Source organism: Meriones unguiculatus, chromosome 3, assembly GCF_030254825.1.
Source record: "Meriones unguiculatus strain TT.TT164.6M chromosome 3, Bangor_MerUng_6.1, whole genome shotgun sequence".
Taxonomy (NCBI): Eukaryota; Metazoa; Chordata; class Mammalia; order Rodentia; family Muridae; genus Meriones; species Meriones unguiculatus.
Window position 1 is genome coordinate 7,871,117 of NC_083351.1, and position 27,576 is coordinate 7,898,692.

General features: G+C 50.2%; 1 protein-coding gene across 2 annotated transcripts in view; it reads left to right on the forward strand.

Annotated features, from left to right (window-relative positions):
• Clcn6 (chloride voltage-gated channel 6) overlaps window positions 1-27,576 on the forward strand; it is a 31,047-nt gene extending 3,471 nt beyond the window's left edge. The window contains exons 3-23 of one of the 2 annotated variants that reach the window (XM_021649142.2): window positions 2,128-2,193; window positions 2,692-2,757; window positions 4,639-4,705; window positions 7,745-7,851; window positions 8,482-8,608; window positions 10,763-10,830; window positions 11,915-11,973; window positions 12,804-12,936; window positions 13,766-13,879; window positions 14,139-14,305; window positions 14,841-14,967; window positions 17,199-17,325; window positions 17,513-17,666; window positions 17,771-17,930; window positions 18,015-18,121; window positions 19,036-19,222; window positions 20,639-20,796; window positions 20,962-21,118; window positions 22,691-22,798; window positions 22,884-23,009; window positions 24,958-27,576. In XM_021649142.2, coding sequence (XP_021504817.1) covers window positions 2,128-2,193; window positions 2,692-2,757; window positions 4,639-4,705; window positions 7,745-7,851; window positions 8,482-8,608; window positions 10,763-10,830; window positions 11,915-11,973; window positions 12,804-12,936; window positions 13,766-13,879; window positions 14,139-14,305; window positions 14,841-14,967; window positions 17,199-17,325; window positions 17,513-17,666; window positions 17,771-17,930; window positions 18,015-18,121; window positions 19,036-19,222; window positions 20,639-20,796; window positions 20,962-21,118; window positions 22,691-22,798; window positions 22,884-23,009; window positions 24,958-25,038 — 2,466 coding nt within the window. In that variant the 3' untranslated portion in view covers window positions 25,039-27,576. Of the gene's footprint in view, window positions 1-2,127; window positions 2,194-2,691; window positions 2,758-4,638; window positions 4,706-7,744; window positions 7,852-8,481; window positions 8,609-10,762; window positions 10,831-11,914; window positions 11,974-12,803; window positions 12,937-13,765; window positions 13,880-14,138; window positions 14,306-14,840; window positions 14,968-17,198; window positions 17,326-17,512; window positions 17,667-17,770; window positions 17,931-18,014; window positions 18,122-19,035; window positions 19,223-20,638; window positions 20,797-20,961; window positions 21,119-22,690; window positions 22,799-22,883; window positions 23,010-24,957 lie in introns of those variants that run through there. The other variant, XR_002476845.2, reaches the window with a different exon arrangement.

Below are 27,576 nucleotides of genomic sequence, written 5' to 3' on the forward strand. Positions count from 1 at the left end.
TCGGAAGAGAGTACTTGGCTTTATAATTTAAAAATTTGTCATTTAAAATAGAGGCATCTTGGGGCTGGTGAGATGGCTCAGAGGTTAAGAGCACTGTCTGCTCTTGCAGAGGTCCTGAGTTCAATTCCCAGCAACCACAGAGTGGCTCACAGCCATCTTTAATAAGATCTGGTGCCCTCCTCTCATGTGAAGGCATACGTGAAGATATTGTATACACAATAAATAAATAAAATTTTAAAAATAGAGGCAGCTTTATTGGATTTTACATGGATTTTACTCTGGGGGGGTAGACAAATGAGTTTAAAGAACAGACAGTTGCCAGAGACAGTTTGGCTGTCTTAATACAATCTCCCATTGTCTGCCTCTGTTGACAAGAGATCTGGAGAGGGATTCCCAGCCTTTGTCTGTCTTGTGGGCACATCTTGCCCTTAGGTTAGAAAGGGTTGACCACTTCCTGTCACATTCACCCCACCGTGTACCCCGTTTTTGACACCACATACGGGAGGCTTACTTACCCTCACACCAAGGAGTTGTCTAGCAGACACTGGCTGGTTTTCTGGAGGTAGCAGCAGATCCCACAGTCAAGGGGTGCACTTGACTGTTGAAAGTGGAAGGAAGCCAGGGGTGGTGGCACATGCCTTTAATCCCAGCACTTGGGAGGCAGAGGCAGGTAGATCTCTGAGTTTGAGGCCAGCCTCTGGTCTATGTAGTGAGTTTTAGACCATCCAGAGCTACATAGCTGAAGAGATAGCTCAGTGGTTAACAGCACTTGTTGCTCTTGCAGAGGACATGAGTTCTAGTCAGCACCCTCATGATGGTTCACAACCATCTGAAACTTGAGTTCAGGGGTATTAAACAGTCTTCTTACGTCCACAGACACCAGGTTCACACATGGTACACATGCATTCATTCAAGCAGAACACACACACACACACAAAATAAATGTAAAAAATTTTACATAAAAGTATCTGTATGTCTGTTAAGTATGGATTTGTGTACAGTGAATTTACTAGTGCTTGAGGCTCTTGTGAGCTACCCGATTCTGGCACTGGGAGTTGAACTCAGCTCCTCTTCAAGAGCAGCTGGAGCTCTTAACTGCTGAGCCATCTCTACCCCTACTACCTTTCTTGCCTTTTTAAATCACTCCCCCCACCCCCACCACTTAATGAGGCTGAACATTTTCCATATCTGGTGATAAAGACTTTGCTATAATGGTTTGATTGCTACCTAGTCTTGTGTTGAGATATATGATAATTGATTTACCAGTCAGCTGTTGTTACTCCAGGACTCTTATGAAAAAGGAATTTGGACTTGCTCCCAGCAGTCATGGATGGATTAAATTGTCACACATCACACCTATATTTGGCTGACTTAAAACTCGTGCCTGAGAATAAGGCCACAGGCCAATGTCCAGCTTGCTTATTAGCTGATGTGGCAGTGGAGCTGGTTATGGGGAGGGGAGAATACAGACCGGACTTTCTCTCACAAGACGTAGAAATTCAGTGGTTTCTTTTGGCTGGTGCTGCAGCTGTCTTCGGTGTACCTGCACACAGCCTGGAGGGGTTGTGACCTCTGCAGCCTGGCTGAAAGGATGCTGCCTGAGGCGTAGAAACTGGATGAACTGGGCTCATTCTGTGCCACTTCCTACAGACATGAGAAGTTGCTTTTTAGAAAGAAGCCTGGGGTCTGTAGCTACTCTCATTTTCATAGGGGACACCTATAAAGAGAATTACAATTAGTTGACCTGGGTTAGCTTGGTTCTGGTTAATTGAAGGTTTGCTCACATGTAAGGGAATAAGTTGGGCAAGACTGGTGGCACAGGGCCTCAGGTATGCTACCCTACCACTGAGTACCACTTCTCAGACCCTGAAAGTTTGTCACTAAAAGCTTTGTCCTGAGCGTGAGGCTCCTCAGAAGCAGTGCTGCTGGGTCTCGCTGCATATGTGACTCCCCTCGGGTGAGTTCCATGCACAGGTTCAGAACCACAGCCACAGGGTTGGAGTCTGCATTTGCCCTCCCTGGCACTGCCAGTGCCCACCTCCTGCTGAACAGGAGGAAATGAGCTTTCCTTGGGTTAGGTTTTGACATGATTCCATGTGTGCCGTTATCACTCTTGTGTTCTTTCAGAGCCTGGACTATGACCGCTGCATCAATGACCCTTACCTGGAAGTGTTGGAGACAATGGATAATAAGGTGAGCCCACAGCTCGTGACTGAAGAAGTCTCAACAACTAATTTTCATGTGACTCAGTAAATGTCCTTTCTCTTTGTTCTGTAAACACTTTGGTGAAAGAGTGACATTTAAATCCCTAGACCCTGCTACTGAGATGTCTCAGCAGGAAAAGGAACCTGCTGCCAGGCATGGCAACCTGAATATGATCCCCAGGACCCAGATGGGGAAGGGAGAGACCTGACTTCAAAAGTTATTCTCTGGTCCACACACACACACATATGCACTCACTCTCACAATGTTGGCATGTGCAGCTTCCACCCAAACACACAAAATTGCCCGACATCCTCCTGCCGTCCACTGTACCCCCAGTCAGTAGACCCAGCTCAGCCCTGTAGGGCTCGGCTCCGAGACTGTGCCTGCTCACCGTGCTTGCTGTCCCTGTAGACCTAGTCCAGGGTCAGTTAGCCAAGATGCATCCTTTCCCTGTCACAAACGGACACATTCTTTCCCTGTGAACAGAAAGGGCGAAGATACGAGGCGGTGAAGTGGATGGTGGTGTTCGCCATTGGCGTCTGCACTGGGCTGGTGAGTAGGAGAACCTGAGATGACACGGTGCATGCATGGGTCGGGAGGAGGGAAAGCCTTTCTGGTGAATGACCTTTGTGACTTGTTGCTGGAACATTTGTAGCACTGGGGTAGTTGTTGCTCTGTTAAGACTGCCCTTCCTCTTTTCTTCTCTGTGGCCTGGTTTTTCACATTACTTTTGCTTTTGCTTTATTCCACAAAAGTGAATCATAGGCTCTGGCCTCTCCCAGCACTCAAGGCTTGCTTGGTCAGAACTCTAATACGTGAGGCAGCCCTTGTTTCTGGCGGCAGGTACCACACAGCGGTTAGAGCCCAGTGGATGTTGAGGTCACACTATGCTGCTCACATTGAGTTGGCAGTGGAAGGTGAAGGGGTATGCCAGAATGAGCAGGGCTCCCGGATTCCGCTGGTTCACAGATGGATCGCAGACAAGGAAAGCTGGACACATCACCAAAGATTATGGTAGCAGTTTGTGTCTGGGGCCATAACTACGGACTTAACATCACTAAACCGAAAGAAGAGAGGCTGGAAAAGTCAGCACCCAGCCAGAAGACACATGCCAAGTCTGATTCCTGTTGTCAAAAGACGAGGGGCTTAGCCTTCTTACCGCCTTTCTCAGAACTTGGACACAAGTCTTGGGCTTAACTCTGTGGCATATCTAGAAGTGTGTATATATGTTTCATGTCACACAGCCTCAGTGACAGCCAGTTTTCATTGATGTTGTACTCAGGATAGTCTTACTATTGTAAATTCACAAGGAAAATATAGTGGCAGTAAGGCAGTCAGGAGGCCTGTTTGCTAATATTTGGAGAGCAGGACAGGGATGAAATTGGGTTGGTTTAAGTGTTCTGTATAATTTTAGTGTCCATGGTGGGGCTGGGGACGAAAAAGCACCTGTACTATATATATATATATATTTCTGGTTGTGGTCCTCCCTGTAGGAAGTGTCATTTGCATATAATTGTTAATTTTTCTTTGAGTGTTGTAGCATTTTAACTGCCTTCCTCATCAATAGCTTCATCCCTGTCAGTGCTGAGAAGGCAGCCTCCTCTGTTACGTAGCTGCCCTTCTTTCACTCTTTGCTCTGTCTCTACCTTCTGCTTTAGTTAAAAGGCTTCTAGGCACTAGCTAGAGAGTGGCTAGAGTGGCTAGAGTTAGAGCAAGACGCCTTTGATCCTCACTCCCCACTCTAGACTCCTGGATCTCCCTTAAACTCTGCAGTGGAACAGTGGCCACAGGTAGCCAGCAACTGATAGAATGGTTCTCAGTTATTAAAAAGGGCTAATACCAAACACAGAGATTACTTATGTCCATGTAAATGTCCTTTAGAGCAGCATTCCAAGCCACGTGCTTGTCCAGCTGGGCACGACTAGCAACACTATTCTCTTGAATCTTTTGGAAATTGCTGAGTGACTCTCACATGACTCAGTCTTGCAGTTTCTTTTCTTCTTCCTCCTCCTCTTCTTCTTTTTTTTAAGACAGGGTTTCTCTGTGTAGCCTTGGCTGTCCTGGACTTGCTCTGTAGGCCAGGCTGGCCTTGCGCTCACAAAGATTCCTCTGCCTCTGCCCCTCTGACTGCTGGTATTACAGGTATGGGCCACCACGCCCAGCTCAGTCTTGCCCTTTCTAACTATAAGACTCTCCCATCTTTTCTGTGCCTTCTTCCTTTACTCTGCTGTATTTCTTTTCTTTGGAGAGGCAGTGGGGTCAGTCTGGAGCAGGACCTCTCAAAAGCCATCGTGACTAGCAGAGGTTCACTCTGCTGCTGCTGGTGCCATGAGCAAGCACTGGGAGTGCAGGGAGGGAAGGTGAGGCTTTTAAGGGATGACCTGTACCTCAGCTGGAGATGGAGAGGTGTGACTGCTCTCTTACGCTTTACAGGTGGGTCTCTTGGTGGACTTCTCTGTGCGACTCTTCACCCAACTCAAGTTTGGAGTGGTTCAAACATGTATCCTTTCTACAGCTCCATTGTCTCAGGCCCTTGCTTCTTGAGGTTCTTTCTGAGAATTTTAACAGTAAATGTAGTATTTGAAAGGCTGCTTGTTAGCCATTCAGGCAAGAGGTTTAAATTTTCAGTGGACAGGAAAGCAAGACGTTTTTGTTTGTTTGTGTTTTTGAGGCAGGGTTTCTCTGTATATCCTTGTATGTCCTAGACTTGCTGTGTAGACCAGGCTGTCCTTGAACTCACAGAGATCCACCTGCCTCTGCCTCCCCAGTACTGGAATTACAGGTATGTGCCACTGCACCTGGCCTTTTTTTTTTTTTTTTTTTGATACAGGGTCTATTAGCTATTCTTAGTTGTTCTGGAATTTGGTATGAAGATCAGATTGGCCTCAAACTCACAGAGATCCACCTGCCTCTGCCTCTGTATCCCTGGTGCTGGAGTTGAAGGTATGTGCTACCACACCCAGCTTCAGAAAGGCAGACTTTAATTGGGATATTGGTGCTGTAGGTGGATAAGACACAAATGCCCAGAGAAGTCTTTCCTCCAAAGGCCACCTATGCATTCAGTGTTCTGATCAGAATTCCCTGGAATTCATCACGGAATTGAGCCCTGCTCTTTATACAGCAGAATGAAAGAATAAAGGGCCATAGTCATTGAGTTAGTTTGAGTAAAAAACAGACAAAAGGGTCCTACTACTGTTAGGACAACAGAACTCAAGATGCTGCCACTTACAAATGTGTCTTGGTACAAGATTGCCAGCTGGAGAAGCAGAACCCAGCCTGCACATGTTGAAATGTGACTGACAGGGTAACAGTCAGTGAAGAAGACATGGATTGTTCAGTGAAAGATGCTGGGCATTGGCTATCCTTGTCCACATGGAAAATTGCAGATCCCTAGTCATAAAGCTAAAGTCCATGGAGAGCAGTGTTGTTTTGTATTTAGTTGTGATTTGGAAAATGTAGCCCAGGCTGGGCTTAAAACTCCTGATACACCTGCCTCAGCCTCCTAAATGCTGGGATTATAGGTCTGTACCACCTTTCCTAGGTTTGGGTTGAAGATGTGAAAGAGCAAAACAAGAGACTGAATGATGGCAGGAGCACAGTATAAGTTCTTAAAATTCCAGAGGTACAGGGTGGAGGCAAAGACATCCATCTTAGTCCTTGACCTTAAAGCCTGACCATATTTAAATAAACACTCCATTTATGAAGATGAGTAGAAACTCAAACAACAAGAAAATGCTGTAAATAAAGGGAAACCCGAGTTCACAGCCTGGGATAGTTTTTCCTACGTTTGAGAAACAAAAGCTAGGCCTCTTGCTGCTCATTGCAGTTTCAGCTACTAGGGAGGCTGAGGCAGGAGAGTGCAAGTTCAAGGACAGCCTAGGCAACAGAGAAAGTCTGAGGCCAACTTGGGCAGTGTAGACCATGTCTCAAAATGAAAAACTGAACAGGGCTGGGGATAAATGAAGTGGTCGAGCACTTGTGTGGCCTATACAAGGCCTTCTTTTCAGTCCCTAGTACCACACATGAGAGGCGGACAGACAGTTCATCTCCACGCATCTAGAAAGAATGCCTACAGCTTATCAGAACAAAATCAAACCACTCAATGACTTCTCAGAGGAAGAGATTGAGAGGCTAGAAAGCGCTGGCAAGAAACAGGAATATGGGTTTGTTTGTTTTTTTTTAATGTATGTATGGCTTTTAAAATTCCTTCTTAGATATGGACTTTAGGCATATTAAAGGCAGCTTTCAAGACAGCTTATGACAGCAGAAGGTTGAATCACCAAGCGAGGGAATGGAGAAATTATGGTTTGTTCATATGCTATAATTGTATGCGGAAGTTTAAGTAAATAAGCCACAGCTGTGTGTATAAACATGGCTGATCCTCAGGCAGTGTGGCACTGAGAGCCACACTGTGATGTGTGGATGGTACAGTAGAGAGCTGTGGGGACACGGGATGCACAGCAAACAGGGCACAGTGGTTTCCTGTTAGTGGTGTTCCCCTCCCCTGAAGTGGGAGGGAGGAAAGGGAAGACTTGAGGGGTTTAATTTTAGTGCTAGCGTCCAGATGGCGTCCAGAGCATGTTGTAGAAGTTTGTTCAAGCTGGGCTTCGGGAGGGTTGGTTACTTCTTGTAGTGTTTGGGGTGAGGAAGTCTGTAGTCTTAAAGTGGTTCCTTTTTATCTTATTTTGTGTGGGGGGTTGGGGTACAGCTGCTGCAGCCTGTGGAGGTTAGGGAACAACTTGTCATCTTCCCGCCCTGCGGGTCTCAGGGATCAGGCTGACAGGCATGGAGCTGACTGGCCAGTCCCTAAAGTGGCTCCTTTTTGTTAGTTTGTTTTGAGATGAGGGCTCGTTATAGGCCTGACTGGCCTGGAACAAGCCTTTGCAGACCAGGCTGACCTTGGACCCTGGAGACCCACTTGGCTTTGTCTGGGCTGAAGTTGGGCACTGCCACACCCAGCGGAAAGGGATTGTTGTAGGGGCTGGAGAGATTGCTGCTCTTCCGGAGGCCAGAGCTGTTCCCAGCACCCACAACCTCACAGCTACCTCACGGGCTCAAAACCACCTGTAACTCAGCTCCGAGGATCCCACACCTCCTGGCCCCATTGGGTACCTTGCCTACAGTGCATGTACCCCTATTCTCTCTTTCTCTCCCTCTCTCTCTTACACACACACACTCTCACTCACTCTCTTTCTTTCTCTTTCACACAGAAATAAAAAAATAAATAAATAACAAATAAATTTTAAAAAATGTTTTAAAGTTATTTGTGACCCACAGCTCTAAATTAATCCCTGTACACAAGAGGAGGAGGCAGGCGAATCTCTGAGTTCGAGGCCAGCCCTTTCTACAGTGAGTTCCAGGACAGCCAGGGCTGCACAGAGAAACCATGTCTAGAAAAAAACAAAACAGAAAAACTTAAAAATTCTAAAAAGTTGTTTGTGGTGCGCAGGGAGATGTGTGCGAGCAGCCATGGTGGCTGTCCCATTTCAAGTGACTATGGGCACATGGCCGGAGCCCTTTCCTTGACTCACCTCTGTAGCGGTGGAGGAATGCAGTCAGAAAGGCTGCCTCGCCCTGTCCCTCCTTGAACTCCTGGGTTTTAACTTGACCTTCGTCTTCCTGGCAAGCCTTCTCGTCTTGATAGAGGTAAGGAGGTTTGGAAATTGTTTATGAGGGTTTAGTTTGTTTTGTTTTTTTCTTTTGTATTGTTGTTTTGTTTTTTGAGACAAGGTTTCTCTGTGTAGCCCTGGCTGTCCTGGAGCTCACAGAGGTCCATCTGCCTCTGCTGGGATTAAAGGCATGGGCCACCACTCCCTGGCTAGGACTGTGCACTCAGTGTTCTTCAGCTCTGTGTTGGGAAGCAGGTACAGGAGGCATTCAGGTTACTGCAGACATTGTATAGTTCGCCTGGAGATCTTTCTAGAAGCAAAGCCTGTGGTGTGTGGTGAGATTAATGAGGAATGGATGGGTGGGAAAGGCGCTTTTCACCCTCTGTAACACCTTGGAAGTGCCTGGAGAGCAGTTTACCGTGTTGCAGATCAGACTCTGGGGAAGGTAGGTCTGCAGTGATGTTGACCATACTGCACACACAGTGAGAGGGGCTTGTTAGAATGCTGTCAGGCTGGAGTCCCGCATCTCTGGCTGAACAAGCACCCAAGGAGGTGATGCTGGGAAGGAAGACGTGGGTATCCCTGCTTAGTTTTTTTTCTGGCTTGTTGAGTGTAAGCTGCATGGTGGTGGGTTCTTAATATATTTGTGTGTTTGGTTCCCCAACAGCCAGTGGCAGCAGGTTCAGGGATCCCCGAAATCAAGTGCTATCTGAATGGTGTGAAGGTGCCTGGAATTGTCCGCCTCCGGACCCTGCTCTGCAAAGTCTTTGGGGTGCTGTTCAGTGTGTCTGGAGGTGAGCAGAGGCTCTCTACTCTCCCTGTGGAGTGCTGAAGGCATCCTGTGCATTGATTAGATTGGACTATGGCTACTCCTCACTGTTATCGGTACTTCTTGTCTGTGTCAGCTCCTTGCTTCTGTGACAGAATACATGGCAGAAGCAACTCAAGGTGGGAGGGGTCATTTACACTCATAGTCTCAGAAGGATTTTAGTTTGTCATAGCTGGAAAGGCAAGGATACCTCAATAATGGAGGTATAATATTTTGTGGGCATCAGGAAGCAGGAACCAGGGCTGAGCTATAAGCTTTGAAGGGCCACCTCTAAGTTACCTGCTTTTGGCAGCCAGGCCTCACCTCCTAAGGTTCCACAGCCTTCAAAAGAGCAGGACACACTAGGGGTTTGGGCTTTGAGTCTATTGAAGGAAGCTCAGATTCAAACCACAGCACAGTTTGTGTCCACACAACTTTGTTTCCTTTGGTCCTTGCCTTATCATTCTCTTTTCTTTTCTCCCCTCTTCCCTCCTTCCTCTCTTCTTTCTCTCCCCTCTCTCTCTCTTTCTCTCCCGAGACAGTGTCTCATTCCATAGCCCAGGCTCACTTGTCTATGGGCTTTCAAATACAGACTGTTAGTACGTTGTCATTCTGTGATAGCCAGTGATGTCACCATTCTGTTTTAAAGAATGATCACGTCTGTAGGGACGGCTCTGGCAGAGTCAGCCCACATTTTGTATAAATGGCCAGATGGTGAATGTTTCAGACTCTGTGGGTCACGAGAGAAGGCAGAGGACATGCTGTAGGAACTTAAGGGAATCATGCGCAATGTCCCCATGTAAAAATCCCAGCCCTTGGGAGTCTGAAGTCGTCAGGCCACGGGGAGTTAGAGGCAGCCTGGGCAGCTTGGGCTGTGTAAGTGAGAACCTGTCCCAGCAAAAGGCAAAAAGAAACAAGGGAAGGAAGGAAGAGAAGGGAAAAGGAGGAGAGGGAAGGGGAAGGTGAATGAAAGGGAAGGGAATGAAAGGAAAGAAAGGTAAAATATTGGGCCTAGTGGCACAGACTCATAATCCTTACTTCTTGAGAGGTTGAGGCAGGAAGAGCGCAAGGCTTGCCCAGGGTACAGAATGAGTTCAAGGCCAGCATTGCTGACGTAGTGGCAATAAACTAAACTAAATAAATAAACTAAACCATGCCATATAGTGGCACATAACTGTAATCCCAGCACTCGTGGGACAAAGGCAGCAGGCTAGCTTTAAGTTTGAACCCAGCCTGGTTTTACATATCAAGTTCCGGGCCAGACATTGCTACAAAATAAAATGCTGCCTCAAAAGCCAAAAATAAACAGATAAAGGGCTGGCTGAGAGTATAGCTCAGTGGTAGAATACTTGCCCAGGATATACAAGGCTCTGGGCCTGATTCCCAACACCATCAATAAATAAAGAAGGGAGTAAAATCTTAGTTTAGAGGCTGTACAGAAGCAAGCAGGGTGGTCCTGACCACAGGCTGTGGCTTCCTGGCATTGGAATTTAAAAATAAGAACTATTATCCCTTGTAGCAAGTGGGTCTTGTTTGAAGAGGATTTGGCCTATCCCACATGTGTGGGGGAGTAGGCGGGGCATAGAGGAACCTTAAATGTCACTCTTTTTTGTTTGCTTGTATTTTGTTTTTTTTCAAGACTGGGGTGGTGGTGGGTAGTCTCTGTGTAGTTTTGGTGGTCCTGGAACTCACTTTATAGAGCAGAGTGCCCTCGAACTCAGAAATCCACCTGCCTCTGCCTCCCAAGTTCTGGGATTAAAGGGGTGCACCAGCACTGCCTGGCAAGTGTCACTCTTTAGGAGTTACCCATCTTGGTTTTGGGATAGGCTCTCTCACTGCCTGGAACTTGTCAGTTAAGCTAGGCTGGCCAGCTGGCCAGGGACTCCCAGGGACCTCTTGGTTCACCAGTGCTGGATGACTGGTGCTCGCTGTTGCTCTGGGTTTTCTATGTTGGGGCTGAAAATGGATCCTGGATCTTTACTGACTGAGCTTTCTCCCTGGCCCTGGCTCAGTTTTTGCCTTTAGAGTGTCAGTCATATGCTTGCCTGCATTGTTTAATTGCTGAAAGAAAGGTTTACCTAGTAAAGTCTAGGCCAGAGGCCCTTTGCTGACTGTGCCCTTTCTTTCTCCACATTTCCAGGGCTCTTTGTGGGGAAAGAAGGCCCCATGATCCACAGTGGTGCCGTGGTAGGAGCTGGCCTCCCTCAGGTAAGGGTTGCTAAGCCAGGCAATGTACCCTCAGAATTTACCTCCTGGGTAAATTCCCAGCAGATCTGGAAAAATCCTTTGTGATGTCCTTGATGCCATTTCAGAACCTGTTGCCTTTGGGAGTTGAGGTGAAAATTGTGTGGTCTGTCCCAGCAAAGCATATAACTATCGCTCCTCAAAGTATAGCAGTGCTGCTGAGTCTTGGGAGCAGCAACAGAAAGCAGAGGAGAAGCTGACAGGCAGCATGTCTGCTGGTGATCACAAGCTACCAAGTGCCACGTGTCTGGAAGAGTTAGCTGACCGCCTCGGGCCCACCTCTGCTCATTCCACATTAGGTGATGCAGCAACAGTCACGGGGCCAGGCGGGTGTCACCTGTGCACACTGCACAGTGTGTCCCAGCTCCTTTCTTCTCTGTAGTCCTGTGACTGGTTAGACTCCTGAGCATAGATGAGTGCCTGAAGGGCCAGCTTAGGACTTAATATCCCCTTTTAAAAATTAGTTTCATTGATTGGTTGGGACAGAGTCTCACTAAATATTTAGCCTGGCTTTGAACTCAAAATTCTGCCGCTCAGCCTCCTGCTTGAAGGTACCGCACCTGGTCAAAGCTCACATTCTAAAGGGCTTTTCTAGACACCTGGGCTTTTGCTTGAGAAGTCTCGGTCCCTTGAGAACGTTCACTTGTGATCTTTTCCTCCCTGTTCTGGGAAAGGGACTTTACTGGAGTGTGAGTTGTTGGGGTTGAAGGACGAAGGCTCTTTGCTCCAGGTCCATCTTGTTTGCTGTCTTGCTCAAGTACGAGGTCTCCCAGAAATGAGCCTGGGAGTGGAAGGAGGCCAGCAAGGCATGGGGGCCTGTGTGAGACTCTGGAGTGCCAGTGACATCCCCTGAAGAAGCTAGTGCCATCATATGCAGCAGGTCTAGGCCCCTCCAGGCCCCGGCTCTGCTGTCCCCTGCTCCTGACTTGTTGACACCTGTGGAACCCACCCCTAAGTCACTTCCTTGTTTTGCACCTGGCTGTACAAAATTTTTATGGTCCCGTGCTCTGCTTTCATGGCCTCTCTGACTTTGTTTCCCCCATTTCAGTTTCAGAGCATCTCTTTGCGGAAGATCCAGTTTAACTTCCCCTACTTCCGAAGTGACAGGTACGGGAGTGTTGGGAGGCATGGCGCAGCCTCACTGTGTGCTAGCCTGGCTTCTCGTGACCCCTAGCTGTCAGAAAAGGGAGCCTGCTTTGCTTTTCTCCTGAGAGTGAAAAGCAAAAGGACCAAGCTCTCATCCTGACGGTTGTTTCCACTTGTCTGTCGTAAGAGCCATTTCAAGCAATGATGATGGTCCCAAACTAAAAACCCAGCTAGGGAAGGGTGCCCTGCAGGACAGACTCTAGCCCTATGGGTTTGTGTGTTACTCTCACCCCTTTCGGCTCCTGGCTCATTACCATGTTGGTAGACTGAAGCTGTGTTGGTTGGGTCAGGGGCTCCTGGTCTCAGGTGAAGAGCTGTTGCCCTTGAGGGAATGGGATGCATTGCATTGGCTTTTGTTACAGTAGCAAATACCTCCCATGGGCAGCTAAAAAAGGGAAATGTGTTCTCCCTCACAGTTTTGAGGGTTTCAGTGTCCTTCTTTGGCCTGGGATGGGTCCCAGCATCCTCTTTATGAGTGTACTCCAAATGACCTAACTTCCTCCCACTAGGCTCCTCTTGTCAGAGTCCACTGACTCCCAGGAGCCCCTCAGGGTGATGGTCTTGAGCACACCGGAGGTTATTTTACCTTCGAACTCAAGCATGTGGGGAGTGGATGTGTGGCTCAGAGGCAGCTGTGACTGACCGACCAGGACCCTGCTCTTTTGTGATCCTGACATCCTGGGCTGTAAGGGAGAAGGTTCATGGGTAAAGAAGTGAGGAGCTGGCTCTTTAGTCTGAAGGCTTGCTCTTAAACAAGCAAATGTTCTGTCTCCCTCCCCTCCTCTTCTCAGAGACAAGCGGGACTTTGTATCAGCGGGGGCAGCTGCTGGAGTTGCTGCGGCTTTTGGGGCCCCTATAGGGGGTACCCTGTTCAGCCTGGAGGAGGGCTCATCCTTCTGGAACCAGGGGCTCACATGGAAAGTGGTAAGGAGACGAAGCCACCTCTTAGACCCAGAGTGCATGCAACATCACTTGAAGCATGTAACTGTCCTTTTGTTGGAGCTGGCAGACTGACTCCACGGAGCTTTCCTGTCATAGCAGCCATAGCTTCCAAACAGTGGGCTTTTGTGCTCTTTCTATGAGCCCACCCCCATGGCACCCCAACCATACACCCATGCCAAACAGCTGCTGTTCTGTCTTTGTGAACCCTCTGCCATGAAAATGTGTAAGTCTCTGTTGGGGAGGAAGGAATGTCAGGGTTGTGATTTGAAATCATTTCCAGTTGTCCTCCTTCCTCTTGGGCATAGGGCCTGCTCCATAAGGAGCTGTCAGCATCAGGCACTCAGACTGTGGAGTGACAGTGGCTCAGAGCATGCCTTCAGCTGCTTTCCCCAAGGAAGGTCCTGAACCTAGCCACTTCCGATGATCTCTTCAGAGCCATAGGTTTCTATTTCTGTGTTTGTTTTCTTGTTGTAGTGTTTGGTTTTGAGACAGGATCTCACTATGTAGACCAGGCTAGCCTCAAGCTCACGGAGGTCTACCTGCCTCTCCCTCCTGAGAGCCAGTGCCACCACACCTCGTGGAGTGGTGAGCTATGAAGGTCAGGCTGTAAGGTGACTCAGTGGAGAGGGGCGCTTGATGCCAATCCAGACTCGAGGTGATCCCTAGGCACTAACATAGTGGAAGGAGAGAACTGGCTCCTGCAGTTCTCCTCTGACCTCCACACACACAGAACAAATGTATAAGTGAATGAATAAATAACAGGAGAGAGCTGATATCACCAGTGTTCTTGCGTTTTGTCATCTGTCTCTAGCTCTTCTGTTCCATGTCTGCCACCTTCACCCTCAACTTCTTCCGTTCTGGGATTCAGTTTGGAAGTTGGGGCTCCTTCCAGCTGCCTGGGTTGTTGAACTTCGGCGAATTTAAGGTATATCTTATCCTTCCTCTCAGGATATTTCACTTTACCCATGAAACTTCCTCGTTAAGTCAAAGTCCAGAGGGTTGGATGGCCTCTGGAATGGCCATCACTCCTGCACATTCCTGCTCCTGTCAGCAGTGTGCCTGGGCAGCCTGGACTCAGCAGGGAAGGAAGGCATGCCGCTCTTGTTCCTGTCTCTGCTTCTTTCCCTTCCTGTTCTCATGGCCACTCTGGTTTTTCTCCCTCCCTCTCTTTCCCCTTCCCTCAGTGCTCTGACTCTGATAAAAAATGTCATCTCTGGACAGCTGTGGATTTGGGTTTCTTCGTCGTGATGGGGGTCATTGGGGGTCTCCTGGGAGCCACATTCAACTGTCTGAACAAGAGGCTTGCAAAGTACCGTATGCGCAACGTGCACCCGAAACCTAAGCTCGTCAGGTATCTGCAGTGAGCCCTCGTGGGCGGGCCATCTCTCCCAAGGAAGATGGTCCTGTGAACAGACCCTGCTGCCCAACCCACTGAGGTTCTTCTCTGAGACTAAGCACCTCAACAGGCTCATAATTATGCCCTAAGAAGGCCAGAGAAGCAGGGGCCGAGCTTCTCTCTGACTGGTTGGGTGAGCCACCCTCTGCTGGCCTGCTGCTAGCACACATGACCAAAGGTCAGGAGGGTCAGCGGTCCTATTGAGGCACTGTCTGTCATGATTTGCCTGTGCCATGGACTTAACAAGGAAAACCCATTTAGCTCTTGAGGCAGAGATGATGAGTGGCCACAGCTCCCTTCATCAGCTGCCTGCTCTTCTGTACAGCCAGCTGGACACATCAAGTCTGGAGTGAATTCTGGTTGTGTGTGCTTCGACCAGGGCTGTTGGGCTTGCCCTGTGGGGGCGGGTATGGGACAGGTGTGGTGATTGTATGTGCTCAAGCCTAGGCGTCCTTCGATTGCATTGTGACAGCTGTACTCTGCTTTCTAGAGTCTTGGAGAGTCTCTTGGTGTCCCTGGTGACCACTGTGGTGGTGTTTGTGGCCTCCATGGTGTTAGGAGAATGCCGACAGATGTCCTCTGCGAGTCAAACCGGTAATGGCTCGTTCCAGCTCCAGGTAACCCTAGCAGACTTAGTCTTTCTCCTCCACCCAGAATTGTGTCTCTTTAGAGCCCTGCTGCCCCTGTACTGTTGACTGTGCTGAGGCCCTTTACCTGAGGTGCACAGTTGCCATCCATTCTGCATTGTCAGAGCCTCTGACAGCTCTTCTCTAGTGAGCCACACTCATGTTCATTAGCCTACTGCTTACTTCTCTCCAGGCCCCATTTACGCTTGTCCCTCTTCAGGTGTATAGGACCCCAAGACCTGTCACCTCACCTCTGTGATATGAGAGTCACTCATAGGCTGATGCTGACTCCTCCCAGCATGTGGCTGTTCTCCTTGCCACCTTTAGGGGGTCCTGGGAGTGCATCTGCCTGCATGTTTTGGTCCTCCCTGATGGTCAGGGAGGAAGCACATGGTGTGGTCTCCAAGGTGGGGGCTGCTGACTGTTCTCTGAGTTCTGTCTTGTTTCTAAGTAGGAACTCAGAGCTCTTAGAGCCCTCTGGGGCTGCTGCCTCTTCCAAGTCCCCAGGAAACAGTCCGTGAATTCCTAGGGTGTTTTAGATGAGAGGTCTACAAGGCCCTTGCAGTAGCCCCCAGGCAGAGGATGGCCTTCCAGATGCCTGGGACAAAGGTACCACAGAGACTTTGGTGTGTGTGATGGGCAGGTAGACATTTGCTGAAGGATTCCCGAGGCCACTCCATTTATGAGACCAAACTTCTCAAAATGTATTTTGTTATGAAACACTAATAATATAAAAAACAAAACACATTCTGTGCTAGTCAGCTAATCTAAAAAAAGTAACTAAATAACCACAAAAGGTAGCCGGCTGCCCTAGGAAGAAACGACTTTCTTGACTGTAGGCCTCCTGGGCAGTGATAGTCCAGCAAGCTCCAGAGAAGGCCGGTGTCACAGCTCAGACCTTCCACAAGTACTTTGCAGAGTGCTCATTTCTATTTTCTTCCACCGTGCTGCCTGGAGTGCGGGTGAGAAAACAGGCAAAGTGAGGGCTTGGCCAAGATCTCTCAGCTGATAACGTGGCCTGAGGGGAAGGTATTACTTCACTTTATAGATGGGGACAAGCCCTTCCCAGGCTCTGTAGAGAGGGCAAAGTTGGTGTGGAGGGCAGCTGGATTTCACTGGCAGGGAAGTGGTCTCTCAGCTGACCTCAAGACTTTTTCCAGAGAGGCCTGGGACTGCCATTCCTCCAGATAGGACTGGGATGTGGCAGTCAGCCACAGCCAGGTTTGGCCCCTCCACTCACTGCTCTCTGGCAGCAGGAGGTGCTGTCCTCTTTCCTAGTGCAGTCCGCATCCTGCTGGCCATGTTCTCCTGCTGGCCAGGTCCACCTGCCGGGATTATAGACACCATCATCCAGTGCTATTACAGTGCCACAGAGGGCATTTGTCTCTGTAGCATCATTAATGGAGTAGAGTCTGGGAGATCTCATCCTTAATGTCCATGTTCACAGGGACAGCAGGGGGGTGAAGCTCAGCCCCTGTACTCCACCAGCCAGAAATCCAGAACCATCCTGCAGATGCCCTGCTTCTGCTCCTAAGGCAGAGCTCACCCAGAGCACCCAGGGAGAATATGAAGACCACTAGAGGGTTTTTTCTCCCTCATTGGGCTTTCGTTCTCCTAGTGGGATTGGAGGGAAGATGGCAGGAGCGTGGTGTTGTTGTGGGCCTCATGTTAAGGCTGTTTTCTTCTGCAGAAAATACAGAACAAAGGTTTTGTTTTTCTTTAATTTGGAACCAAAGTTGAGACTTCAAGGAAAGTGATGGCCTGGGCTCAGCTTCCTAGCCTCCTGCAGCTTCCAGCCACTGCCACTTTTTTTGGTGTTTGGAGACAGGGTGTGTTTCTCTGTGTAGCCCTGGCTGTCCTGGAACTCACTTTGTAGATCAAGATGGCCTCAAACTCAAAAGGGCTGCCTGCCTTTGCCTCCTAAGTGCTGAGATTAAATGCGTGCACCACCATGCCTGGATCACAAAATGCTTTTTTTAAACAGAAGCTTTCATCCTCACCTAGATTACTTCACTTCACATTCAAAATACAAGAGCTTGGCATCACAGCCAGCTGCCACCTAGGGCCCACACACAGGTGTTTACCTACTTCCTCCAGCTATACCCCAGCTCCTCACACAGGCGAAGCTCTTCAGCCAGGCATTTGGCATAGGAGACAGCACTGAAGACCTGTATGTCCTATTCCGATGCATCTGTATTGACTTTTTGATCCCGCCTCTTCAGGGCACATCCGAAGATGTGAATTCATCTATCAAGAATTTTTTCTGTCCCAATGACACCTACAATGACATGGCCACACTCTTCTTCAACTCCCAGGAGTCTGCCATCCTACAGCTCTTCCATCAGGATGGTGAGTGTCAGTGCCGCACACTTTGGGGGCAGGTGTCAGCACCCACTAAGGTATCTCTTCTGTGATGGCGTCCCATGCCAGAGGTTCAGGTTTCTGCCTCCAGTGTTGGATGGCGACCAGGCTGGGGTGCAGTTTTCTGAGCCTGTGTGTTCTGCCAGTGTGACTCAGGCCTGTTCTCACCCCGCAGGAACTTTCAGCCCCATCACCTTGGCCTTATTCTTCATCCTCTATTTCCTGCTCGCATGCTGGACTTTTGGCACTTCTGTCCCCAGCGGCCTCTTCGTGCCTTCCCTGCTGTGTGGAGCAGCTTTTGGACGTTTAGTTGCCAATGTCCTGAAAAGGTAATGTGGATTTAATGTGTGCTCGTGTGACCCCGTGTTTACAAGTGTGGGAGCCCACACCACCAGTGTGAACCTAAGCCTGGTTCTGTTTCTCTCTTCACCAGCTACATTGGCCTGGGCCACATCTATTCTGGGACCTTCGCCCTGATTGGCGCGGCAGCTTTCCTGGGTGGCGTTGTGAGGATGACTATCAGCCTGACTGTCATCCTGATTGAGTCTACCAATGAGATCACCTACGGGCTTCCCATTATGATCACTCTGATGGTGAGCACTTCCTTCTGGCTGCTGGCGCACTGAGGACCAGGCTCTCCTCAAGGGCTGTCTTCAGGTCTCTGCTTTATGCTCCAGGTGGCCAAGTGGACAGGAGACTTCTTCAATAAGGGCATTTACGACATTCACATTGGCCTGCGAGGTGTGCCTCTTTTGGAGTGGGAGACGGAGGTGGAAATGGACAAGTAAGATGCTGGCCTCTTCCCACACCTTTGCAGTAGTTTCTAAGCTCTAGGGCCTACAGGGCCTGTCAGGGTAGAAAACAGTAGCTCACCTTGCTCAGATTAGAGGAAGGTACATTGGGGTCCCCTCTGGGTCCCCTGTGTGTCTGGAGATGTTGAGCAGCTTGCGTTGGCTAGGAATCTGGAGGGCAGGCCCCGGAACTGATAGCAGGAGGGACACAGGGAAGTGAGGCAATTGTGGCTATTTGGCTCCTTGGCCAGATCAGCTGTGAGAACTGCGTCAAGCTTTAACATGACTAGAAGCTTTACACTGAGAGCACAGAAAGCCCTAGCAGTGACTCAGCCCACCCACACATCCAGCCACTTGTCTGGACCATTCACAGATATTCAGCTTCCGTCTGGATTTCAGGCAGGCCATTGAGCTAATGCAGGGTCCGTCTGAACCCCCCCCCCCCCCCCGCCGATTTTGTTTTGTTTTGTTTTTTTGCAGCCTATCAGCCCCACAGCCCTGCCACTACAGCAGGAAAATGGGTGTGGATGAGTGTGCAGGGCTGAAATTGATCTGTGGGCTCTGGCCTGCCATCCTGGCCTAAATAAGGACTCCAGAATTGCCCTTTAACTTCCAAGATAACTAGCAATTAGTGGTGATTGACACATAGCATGTGATGTGGCGTGTCAAGGAGTGGCTGGCCAGCCCTTGGGAAGCAGGTGGGGTTCATGGAGAGGTAGCAGTGGCCCCTAGCATGATGAAGTGGGGAGTGGCATGGCAGGCGTGGTGGTGGAAGGCGAAGGAGCTATTGGGGATGGTTCAGAAGAGAGGCCCGTGATCCAGGTGGAGAAGGGAGGCAGCATTTCCAACCCAGCCTGTCCCTTGTGCCAGTGGTCTCTTTGAGGCTGTTACAGCTTCCCCTCTGCAGACTGAGGGCCAGTGACATCATGGAGCCCAACCTGACGTACGTCTATCCGCACACTCGCATCCAGTCTCTGGTGAGCATCCTGCGAACCACGGTCCACCATGCCTTCCCAGTGGTCACAGAGAACCGGGGCAATGAGAAGGAGTTCATGAAAGGCAACCAGCTCATCAGCAACAACATTAAGTTCAAGGTAAAGAAAATGGCCCAAAGGGAAGGCCAGTGAGGAGGGCCATCTGGCCCAACACTCATCCTATGCAATGCTACCTCTGATGCTGGGGTGCACTCAGACTGGGTCATTGTAGGGCAAGTCTGCAGCACCCCCACATGTGCACAGTAGGTCTCACAGAGGATGTATGCTTATCTGGGCAGCAGGAGGCAGGGGGAGGGGTTCTCTTTTAAAGTCAGCAGACTTGGTATTAATTATTTACCATATACAAGCATCAGGGAGGCTTCTAGAATTGCTGACACAATGGACTCTGGCCTGCTTAGGAAAGGGGGGACCCAGGCAATAGGAATACTGTGATCACGTGTGTGATCAGCCTGAGCTACATAGCAAAACTCTGTCTCAAGAAACCACAGATGAAAAGAATGCGGAAGAAACTGGCTAGGAGCCGCAGACTTGGGCTGCGAGCCGTAAGGATGCAGATACTGGCCTCGGTGCTGTTCGGTAGACCGGGTGGGATGGGTGCCGCTGGTCTCTGTCCTTAGGTAGCTCCCAGCTCACAGTCCAGGGAGGGTAGGGCCATCACCTTACTAAGGCCGTGTGCATTGACAGTCCTCTAAGACAGGATGTAAGAGAAAGGTGGTTTTCCCTCTGCAGCATTGAGGTGCACCTCCCCAAATGAGCAGATGTGGAGTCTCAGGCCAGCGAAACCATGAGGTTGGTTGCAGTAGATAAGTTTACATCACTGTGACAAAAAGTGTGGCTTAGAAAAGCTGAGCGGTGGTGGTGCATGCCTGTAATCCTAGCCCTCAGGAGAGGCAGGTGGATCGCTGTGAGTTCAAGGCCAGCCTGGTCTACAAAGCAAGTCCAAGTCAGCCAAAACTACACAGAGAAACCCTGTCTCAAATCCAAAAACCAAACCAAACCAAACAAAAAAGGATTTATTTTGCCCTGTGTTTCAGAGGTATCTGTCCATCAAGGCCAAGAAACTGTCCAGAGTGGAATAGCCAGCAGCATGGTAGAGAGAAAGCAGACAGAAGAGTACAGGAAGGAGCCAGGGCAAGATAAAGCTCCCCAGGACACACATGCATGCACATAAAACTGACCTGAGTCCTCCAACCAGACCCCAGCTCCTTCTCCTCATTCATCTGTGAGGTCAAAGCCCTTGGGGTCTGGTCCCATGAAAAGAGACATCCAGAGGCTGCTTCCACATCACTAAACCTCAGTCCGACTGACCACCAAGATCAAGTGACACACGGACTGGGCAGGGTCATGGATGTAGCACAGTGGTGGAGGCTTACCTATTGTGTGAGGCCTCAGGTTCATGTTCAAGTCTCAGACTGACTGACCTGCACCGTGCTGTTCCTGTCATCACAGCCCTAAAGATGCTCTATGTTTGTATGCCCAGTAAAGACTGTCCTTGTCCCCACTCTCCATCCATAGAAGTCCAGTATCCTCACCCGTGCCGGTGAGCAGCGCAAGCGGGGCCAGTCCATGAAGTCTTACCCTTCCAGTGAGCTGCGCAACGTGTGTGACGAGCACGTGGCTTCCGAGGAGCCAGCCGAGAAGGAGGACCTGCTACAGCAGATGCTGGAGAGGAGGTGAGGGCCTCGCCCTGGCTGCCCACGCCCTCCACGCAGAGTGCTCTCCACAGAGGGTGTGAGGGAGCCCTTGAGCTTGCTGCAGGTTATGGGAAGGCACTGAGGATGTGGCAGAAGTGACCCTGCTGAGGGTATACGAGGCAGCGTCTGGTTTTTGTGTAACAGATACACTCCCTACCCCAACCTATACCCTGACCAGTCCCCGAGTGAAGACTGGACCATGGAGGAACGTTTCCGCCCGCTGACCTTCCACGGCCTCGTCCTGCGCTCTCAGCTTGTCACCTTGCTTGTCCGAGGAGTGTGCTATTCCGAAAGTCAATCCGTAAGTCTTGGGCTCTGGTGTTCTGGAAGGCAGGCAGGGGACAGGGAGAGGCTCCGGTCATGTGATGTGTGGGCAGCTGCTGAGGAGGGTTTGTAGCCTACTGTGCCTTTTGCCACGAGGCCCCAGGTCATGAGGGAGAGGTGGCAAGCTGATGGCAGTTGTCCCTTGTTTAGCCTCTGCCACATCTTGTTCAGTGTTTCTTGCTTGCTGGCCTCTGAGCTTTTCGTAGCCTGAGGGCTTTTTCCCTTTGCTTTTTTTTCTTGTTGAGACAGGGTCTCATGTAGCCCAAGCTGGTCTATACCTCACACAGGATAGCTGAGGATGATCCTCCTGTCTGGGATCACAGGCATGAGCTGCCGTGCCTGCCTTTAGGATTGCAGGATTTTAGTTCTGGTTGTAGGTGGACTTTTTTCCATGTATTAGTGGAAGACATACCCCTCTTCCTGCCAGCTCCACTGTAGCCATCTTTTCTCTTTCATTTGGTTTTAGGGTGTCCCCATGGCACCCAAGACCACACCCCCTCATACCTTCTTTTCAGAGAGAGCCTGAGCAAGTTCCCCAGAGTCCTGGTTTCCAGAGTGAACTCTCCTGATGTTGGGAGTTTCAGGTTTCTCCCATTGTAGCTGCCTGAGCCTCTGTATGGTCTGATAAGCCTGCAGAAGAGAGCTACCCTGGCACAAGGACCAGCCTGGTTGGAGTGGGTAGAGACTGATGGGGAGTTTAGGGGCAAGGAAAGTGGAGTGGTTATAGAGCTTAGGTCCTGAAGTATCTGGCCTGGCTTGCTAGAGCAGGTAGATTTTGGGGCTGCCCCACTGGGACAGCTGTGAGCCAGGGGGAGGTCACAGAGTAGAGTTAGGGAACAGGAGCCCCCTCAGGAGAGCAGTGGCCAGCCAGCACTGTGGCCACTGTGCTGTGAGTCCTTGCACTGGCCTCCTTGACCTGACAGCAGCAGTGAGATCCGAGGAATGATGACAATACTGTGATAATTGTCCAGCAGCCATTGTGTCAGATTGCCATCGTCCTGGTAGCTTGAGGCGAGGTCTTTCGTAGTTAAAGACTAAGTATAAGATCCAGAGGGAACGGGCCAGCTCTCTGAAGGAGCTAGGAAAGGGTCCTTCCTGGCCTCCTCTCAAGTCAGTCACTTGTGGTTGCTGACAATTTCAGGCCTTGCTGGTTATAAACTCACTTCAGTTTTACTTGTGTTGACATACCCTGCTTCCTCTCTCCGTTTTGTGGGCTGCCTGATGTTGGAATTAGGCCCTCTAGTCCAGTGGTGAGTTCACTGTAAGCAAATCTGCAGAAGCCTCTTTCCAGTAATAAAGGCACCTTATAGGTACTAGGATTTACAAGTTGGCTGTGTCTTTTGGGAGACACAACCCCTATTAGCAGTTTCCTCATTCGTTAGAAGCTGGTTTGGAATCGGGCTGTGTCCCTCTCAGTGCCCGCTGTGGCTCCTGTACTGCCGTTCCCCCTGGGTGGCACTGGCTAGTGTCCCTGGGGAGGGAACTGTCAGAGTGACCCTCCTAGCGGCTGCCGTTGGTGGCGAGGACATTGTCTTGGTCTGAATTTCAGAGTGCCAGCCAGCCACGCCTTTCTTATGCTGAGATGGCCGAGGACTACCCTCGGTATCCGGACATTCATGACCTGGACCTCACACTGCTGAACCCCCGGATGATCGTGGTGAGGAGAGCTGTCCCTCGGCCCTTCCATGTGCTGTGCCATGTTTATCCCAGGCTGTGGGTGATTCTTGCTTTCTCTTCTGCAGGATGTCACCCCATATATGAATCCTTCGCCGTTCACTGTCTCCCCCAACACCCATGTTTCCCAAGTTTTTAACCTCTTCCGAACCATGGGCCTGCGCCACTTGCCTGTGGTGAATGCAGTAGGAGAGGTAAGTTGTTTGGAGGGAGAGCAGTGTTCTGGCTGCCTCTGTCCACCCACCTAGCCGCCTCCCTGTGTGCATGTGTTGCAGCCGTCCAGCAGGGGGCGCCTGTGGTCTGCCTTCCATTCTTACACTGCCTGAGCTCATCTCGGCCCCAGGGCTCCTTGCTTTCCCTTGTCTGTGTTCCTCTGCTCCTACCACGTGTGGGCCTTTGTAGCATTGACAGAATTTAAGGGGAAATGCTCAGAGGATTTTCAGAGGTGGCACACCCAGTGATTACTTTGTAGGCTTTTTCATTTCGGAGGTACTCTTTGTTTTTTTTTTTAATTGTGTGTGTGTGGTGTGAGAGCACAGCTGTGTGGAGTTGGTTCTCTCCTTCCAGTTCTGTGGGTTCTGGAATTGAACTCTGATCACCAGGCTTTCATGGCGAGCCTTTACACACTGAGCCTTCTTGTTAATTTTTACTATTACATAGTTACGGCTGTACTATTGTACTATAATGTAACTAGCAAACTAAGAAAATACATATACAAAGAAGCCCTGATCCCTGCCCTGCTGTGCACAGTTCTGGGAGCCCAGAGGTCAGTCATAGGTTTTCCTGCAGGCTCCCCCCTCCGCTGGGTGTTGTTTAGTCTTAGGCGTGCTGCACAGGCACTCCACACTGAGCTCCAGCACTCCAGCCTACCTGCACAGTCGTTGAGCATCGTGGCTGTATGGTCCATTTTCCCTGTCCTCATCATTCAGTTGCGTTTCAGTTCCTTTTCAAAGGTCTTTAGTACATGTCACCAAAATGACACTTTAGGAAGTGGTGCCTCTTCAAAGGCACGGCCTGCCCTCCCTCCAGCCTTCCCTTGCTGGCCTGATGCTCATTAAGGAGCCCAGCCTGGCCTTGAACTTGAGGCAGTCCTCTTGACTCAGCCTCCCAAGTGCTTTTACAGCTATGTGCCACCAGGCTTGGCATGTGCCCTGTGTAGGACATTAGGCAGTTTTATCTCAACTTGACACAAGTGAGAATCATTTGGGAACAGGGACTCTAAATTAAGAAAAGCCTGCATAGGTACTGGCCAAGGCTGTGGGGCATTTTCTTACTTAGTGATTGATGGGGAGGGCCCAGCCTATTGTGGGTGGGGCCTGGGTGCTATAAGAAAGCAGGCTGAGTAAGCCATAAAGAGCAAGCCAGTAAGCAGCATTCCTCCATGGCCTCTGCATTAGCTCCTAGCTTCAGGTTCCTGCCCTGATTTTGCTCAGTGATGGACTATGAGGTAGGGAAATAACCCCTTTTCTCCCTGAGCTGCTGTTGGCCATGGTGTTCTATCACAGCAATAGAAACCCTTAAGAACAAGACGTGCTTTGAGGTATAGCTCAGCGATAGAGCATGTGCTCAGGCTTATCCATAAACACGTACACAAATTAAACTCAGACTGGTTGTGCCAGACATTCTGGCACACGCCTGTCATCCCAGCACATAGTCAAGCATGCTCCCGGCCAGCCTGGGCTATGCTGGGAGCAAAGCCCTGGCTTCACTCAAACGAAAAACAATACAAGAATGCCTGGGCCACATGTGTTGGGAGAAAGCGGGTGGCTCGGAATCAGACTCCCCTTCAGTCTCTGTGTCTTTCTCTGTGTGTCTGTCTTTCTCTGTGTCTCTCTGTCTCTGTCTCTCTGTCTGTCTGTCCTGCTCACTGTCTCTCTCTGCTCTCACCTTACTCCTATTCCAGGGCCCACTGATTTTTTTTGTGTAGCTACATCTGTCTGCAGGCCTCCAGCTTATGACTTCTAATCTTCCCTCGACAGGAGGAAGTCTGCCATGAGCACACTAATCCTGTCCTGTCCTTACTCTGTCCAGGTCCCAGTTCTTTCTCTCTGTGATGCACTGATAGGGACCAGCCCTCTTCACACACATCCTTACTGGTGGCCTTTACCCTGTGGTGATTTGGGTGTTTTCTCCTGGCCCTAGATCGTGGGGATCATTACACGACACAACCTGACGTATGAGTTCCTGCAGGCCCGGCTGCGGCAGCATTACCAGACCCTCTGACAGTTGAGCCCAGCCACCACCAGCCCACTCTTCCAGAGATGCCTCTGCAGGTGGCTTGCTCACTCGCTGGCCCCCACAGCCAGCACGAAGGCTGCCAGTCACCCACTTGCTCAGATGCCTGGAGTCCTGGAAGACTGGAGTCAGAGGTTTTGGGGATGTGTTGAGCAGGAAGTTGGGGTTGTACTAACTTCCCCAGCAAGAATCTTCCATTTCTCATTCCCCGGACTCCCCCAGGCAGACATCAGGGTGAAGTCAGGCTGGATCCCTGGTGGACACTTGGTACCTCTCTGTTGTTGCTTCCCAGAGAGCCCAGCTATTACCCAGACAAGACCCTTCTGGGAAGGGCTTGGGCTGAGGCAAACATTGGGGATGTTATTTGCATATCATGTTCATTACTAAGTTCAGGAATTGGGCATTGAGAGCTGTTCCTTATGTTTGGGGAGGCCTGGGATCAAAACCAAGAGCTTAGATCCACTAGAGCTGTCTGCCTCTTCATTGGCCCGGCTTTCTTCTCGTTCTGTTTGCTAGGAGGAGCACAGGCCCTCAACCCTGTGGCTTGAATCTCCTTAGAATCATTCTGACCAGGCCCTTGAAGCACTGAAACCCCAGTTAACAGCCTTTGAGCCACTAACTCCATCCTAGGGGACCACACCTTCTCCCTTCACTGTGAGCGTTCAGTAGCCCCCACTCACTAGTCAGGCCTGCTCTCCCAGCAACACATGCTCTTCCTATGCTCAGTTCCTTCCTCCCCACAACTGCTCGACTTTCTAAGCCTTTATCTGTCTTTCTGGTGGGGTAGCCACAGCTTCATCTTGGACACATTCCCAAAGTTAACCAAAACTGAGGGACCCCTAGACAGAACCACTACCCAGAGCCCTAGCAAATTGGGGACCACCGTACAAGCTGGCAAACAAGATGTCGTGAGCCCTGGCCAGTCAAAGGTACAACCGTGGGAGAAAGCCAGTGGCTGCTCTCTCGGTCACTGCTCGCACCCTGCTTCCATGCAGCTCCCCGCTCGCCCTCTTACTGAGGACGTGGAGGGGAACCTGTGCAGCTGCTGGTCTCAGGCCGGGGGGTGGGGGGGGAATTTCTTGCCCTGTGCCTCACTACATTTTAACTGGCTTCATTCTCTCTTGGTCCTCTGTGAATTAGCTCCTCCGTGAACACCTGGATAGAGACACTTGCACTCATCTTCCTGCAGCCTAGGGCCCTTGCGGTAGCTGTCCTTTGGGTACCGGGTGGCATTCATTTGCATTAAATGCTTTTTAAATCATAGAAGTTGCTGCTGGGCATCTGTGCCAGGGCCTGACTTCTAGGAGGAGGCTACCAGGTCTGGCAGAGTCACCTACTCAGCACTTGGGAAATTCTTCCACAGCCTCTGTTGGGGGCTACCTTAGATCTTTGCAGCTGACAGCAACTCTGGCCCTCTGTTTCCTCCATTTGCTTATCTTTTTATCAGAATGAGCTTAACTCACTGTTTTCAGCTTCTGAAAGGTAGGCATGGGGTTGCAACTCCCAACAAGTACTTAGGAAAATAGTTCAGCAGGATTGTGTTTGGCCAGCCGATGGCTTCATTTTATGGCTGACTCCAGTGCCTGCCCTGCTGTATGCTCCATCAAGAAGGAAACCGGTTGCCCACACCAAGAGCAAAGCATGACACCACAGAATCACCTTCCTAGCCTGGTGGGTTCTCGGAATAGCAGCCTGCAGAGGACCTCAGTCCACAGCTTCCTGCCTCACAGCCAGCCTTGGTGACCTGTGGCAGTTTGTCCATCCTGCGTGTGTGTGTTTGAGTCATCATCAATTTAGCCCAGAATAGACAGGGTCCAGATATTTCCACCCTGGAGGCCTGAGCCCAGGCCCCTCTAGGACACTCAGTTTCCTGTTTCTCCCCCCCCCCCCCCCCGCCCCCAACCTGCCTTTCCAGAAAAGCCCAAAGACAACCGCTTTTCCACTTGTGAACTATGACTGTAAGCCTTGGACCCCTCCTCCCATGGCCATCCCGTGGAACCAGTGGCTCAGTCTCTCACCTGCCACAGCACCTTGTCAAACACAGCTCCATGGAGGGACACTGAGGTGGCTTGAGGCAGTTTTCCTGGCTTCTGCACTTGGTCGTTTGTGTGTCTCCCTGGTACTGCTGTGGGAGTTTGGCATTTTATGAGATGGCTGCCTGTGACCTTGTTCAGCAATTCCAGCTGGAACGGACATTAGCTTGACTCAGCCAGTCGTCTGACAGTTTGATGCAGACCTTGGTGACAAGAAGGCTCTGGAAAGGCCAGCACAGCCCTCCTGGCCCAGCAGTGTTGACATGTGGTGTTGCCCTCGGCTCCCGTGGACCTCAGTGATTCTCCAGCTGCAGCTTCCGCCTTTCCATTTGCATTCTTTGTTTATATGGTAACAGTAGCTGATCCCACTGTGTAGATAAATGTTATCTTTTTTAATTTGTAAAGGTCTATTTTTATTTGGCCCTTTGGAAGGTGGAAGGAAGTTCTTGTAACTCTTAAAAAGTCAAAATAAAATGTCTTCACCTTCTCTGTA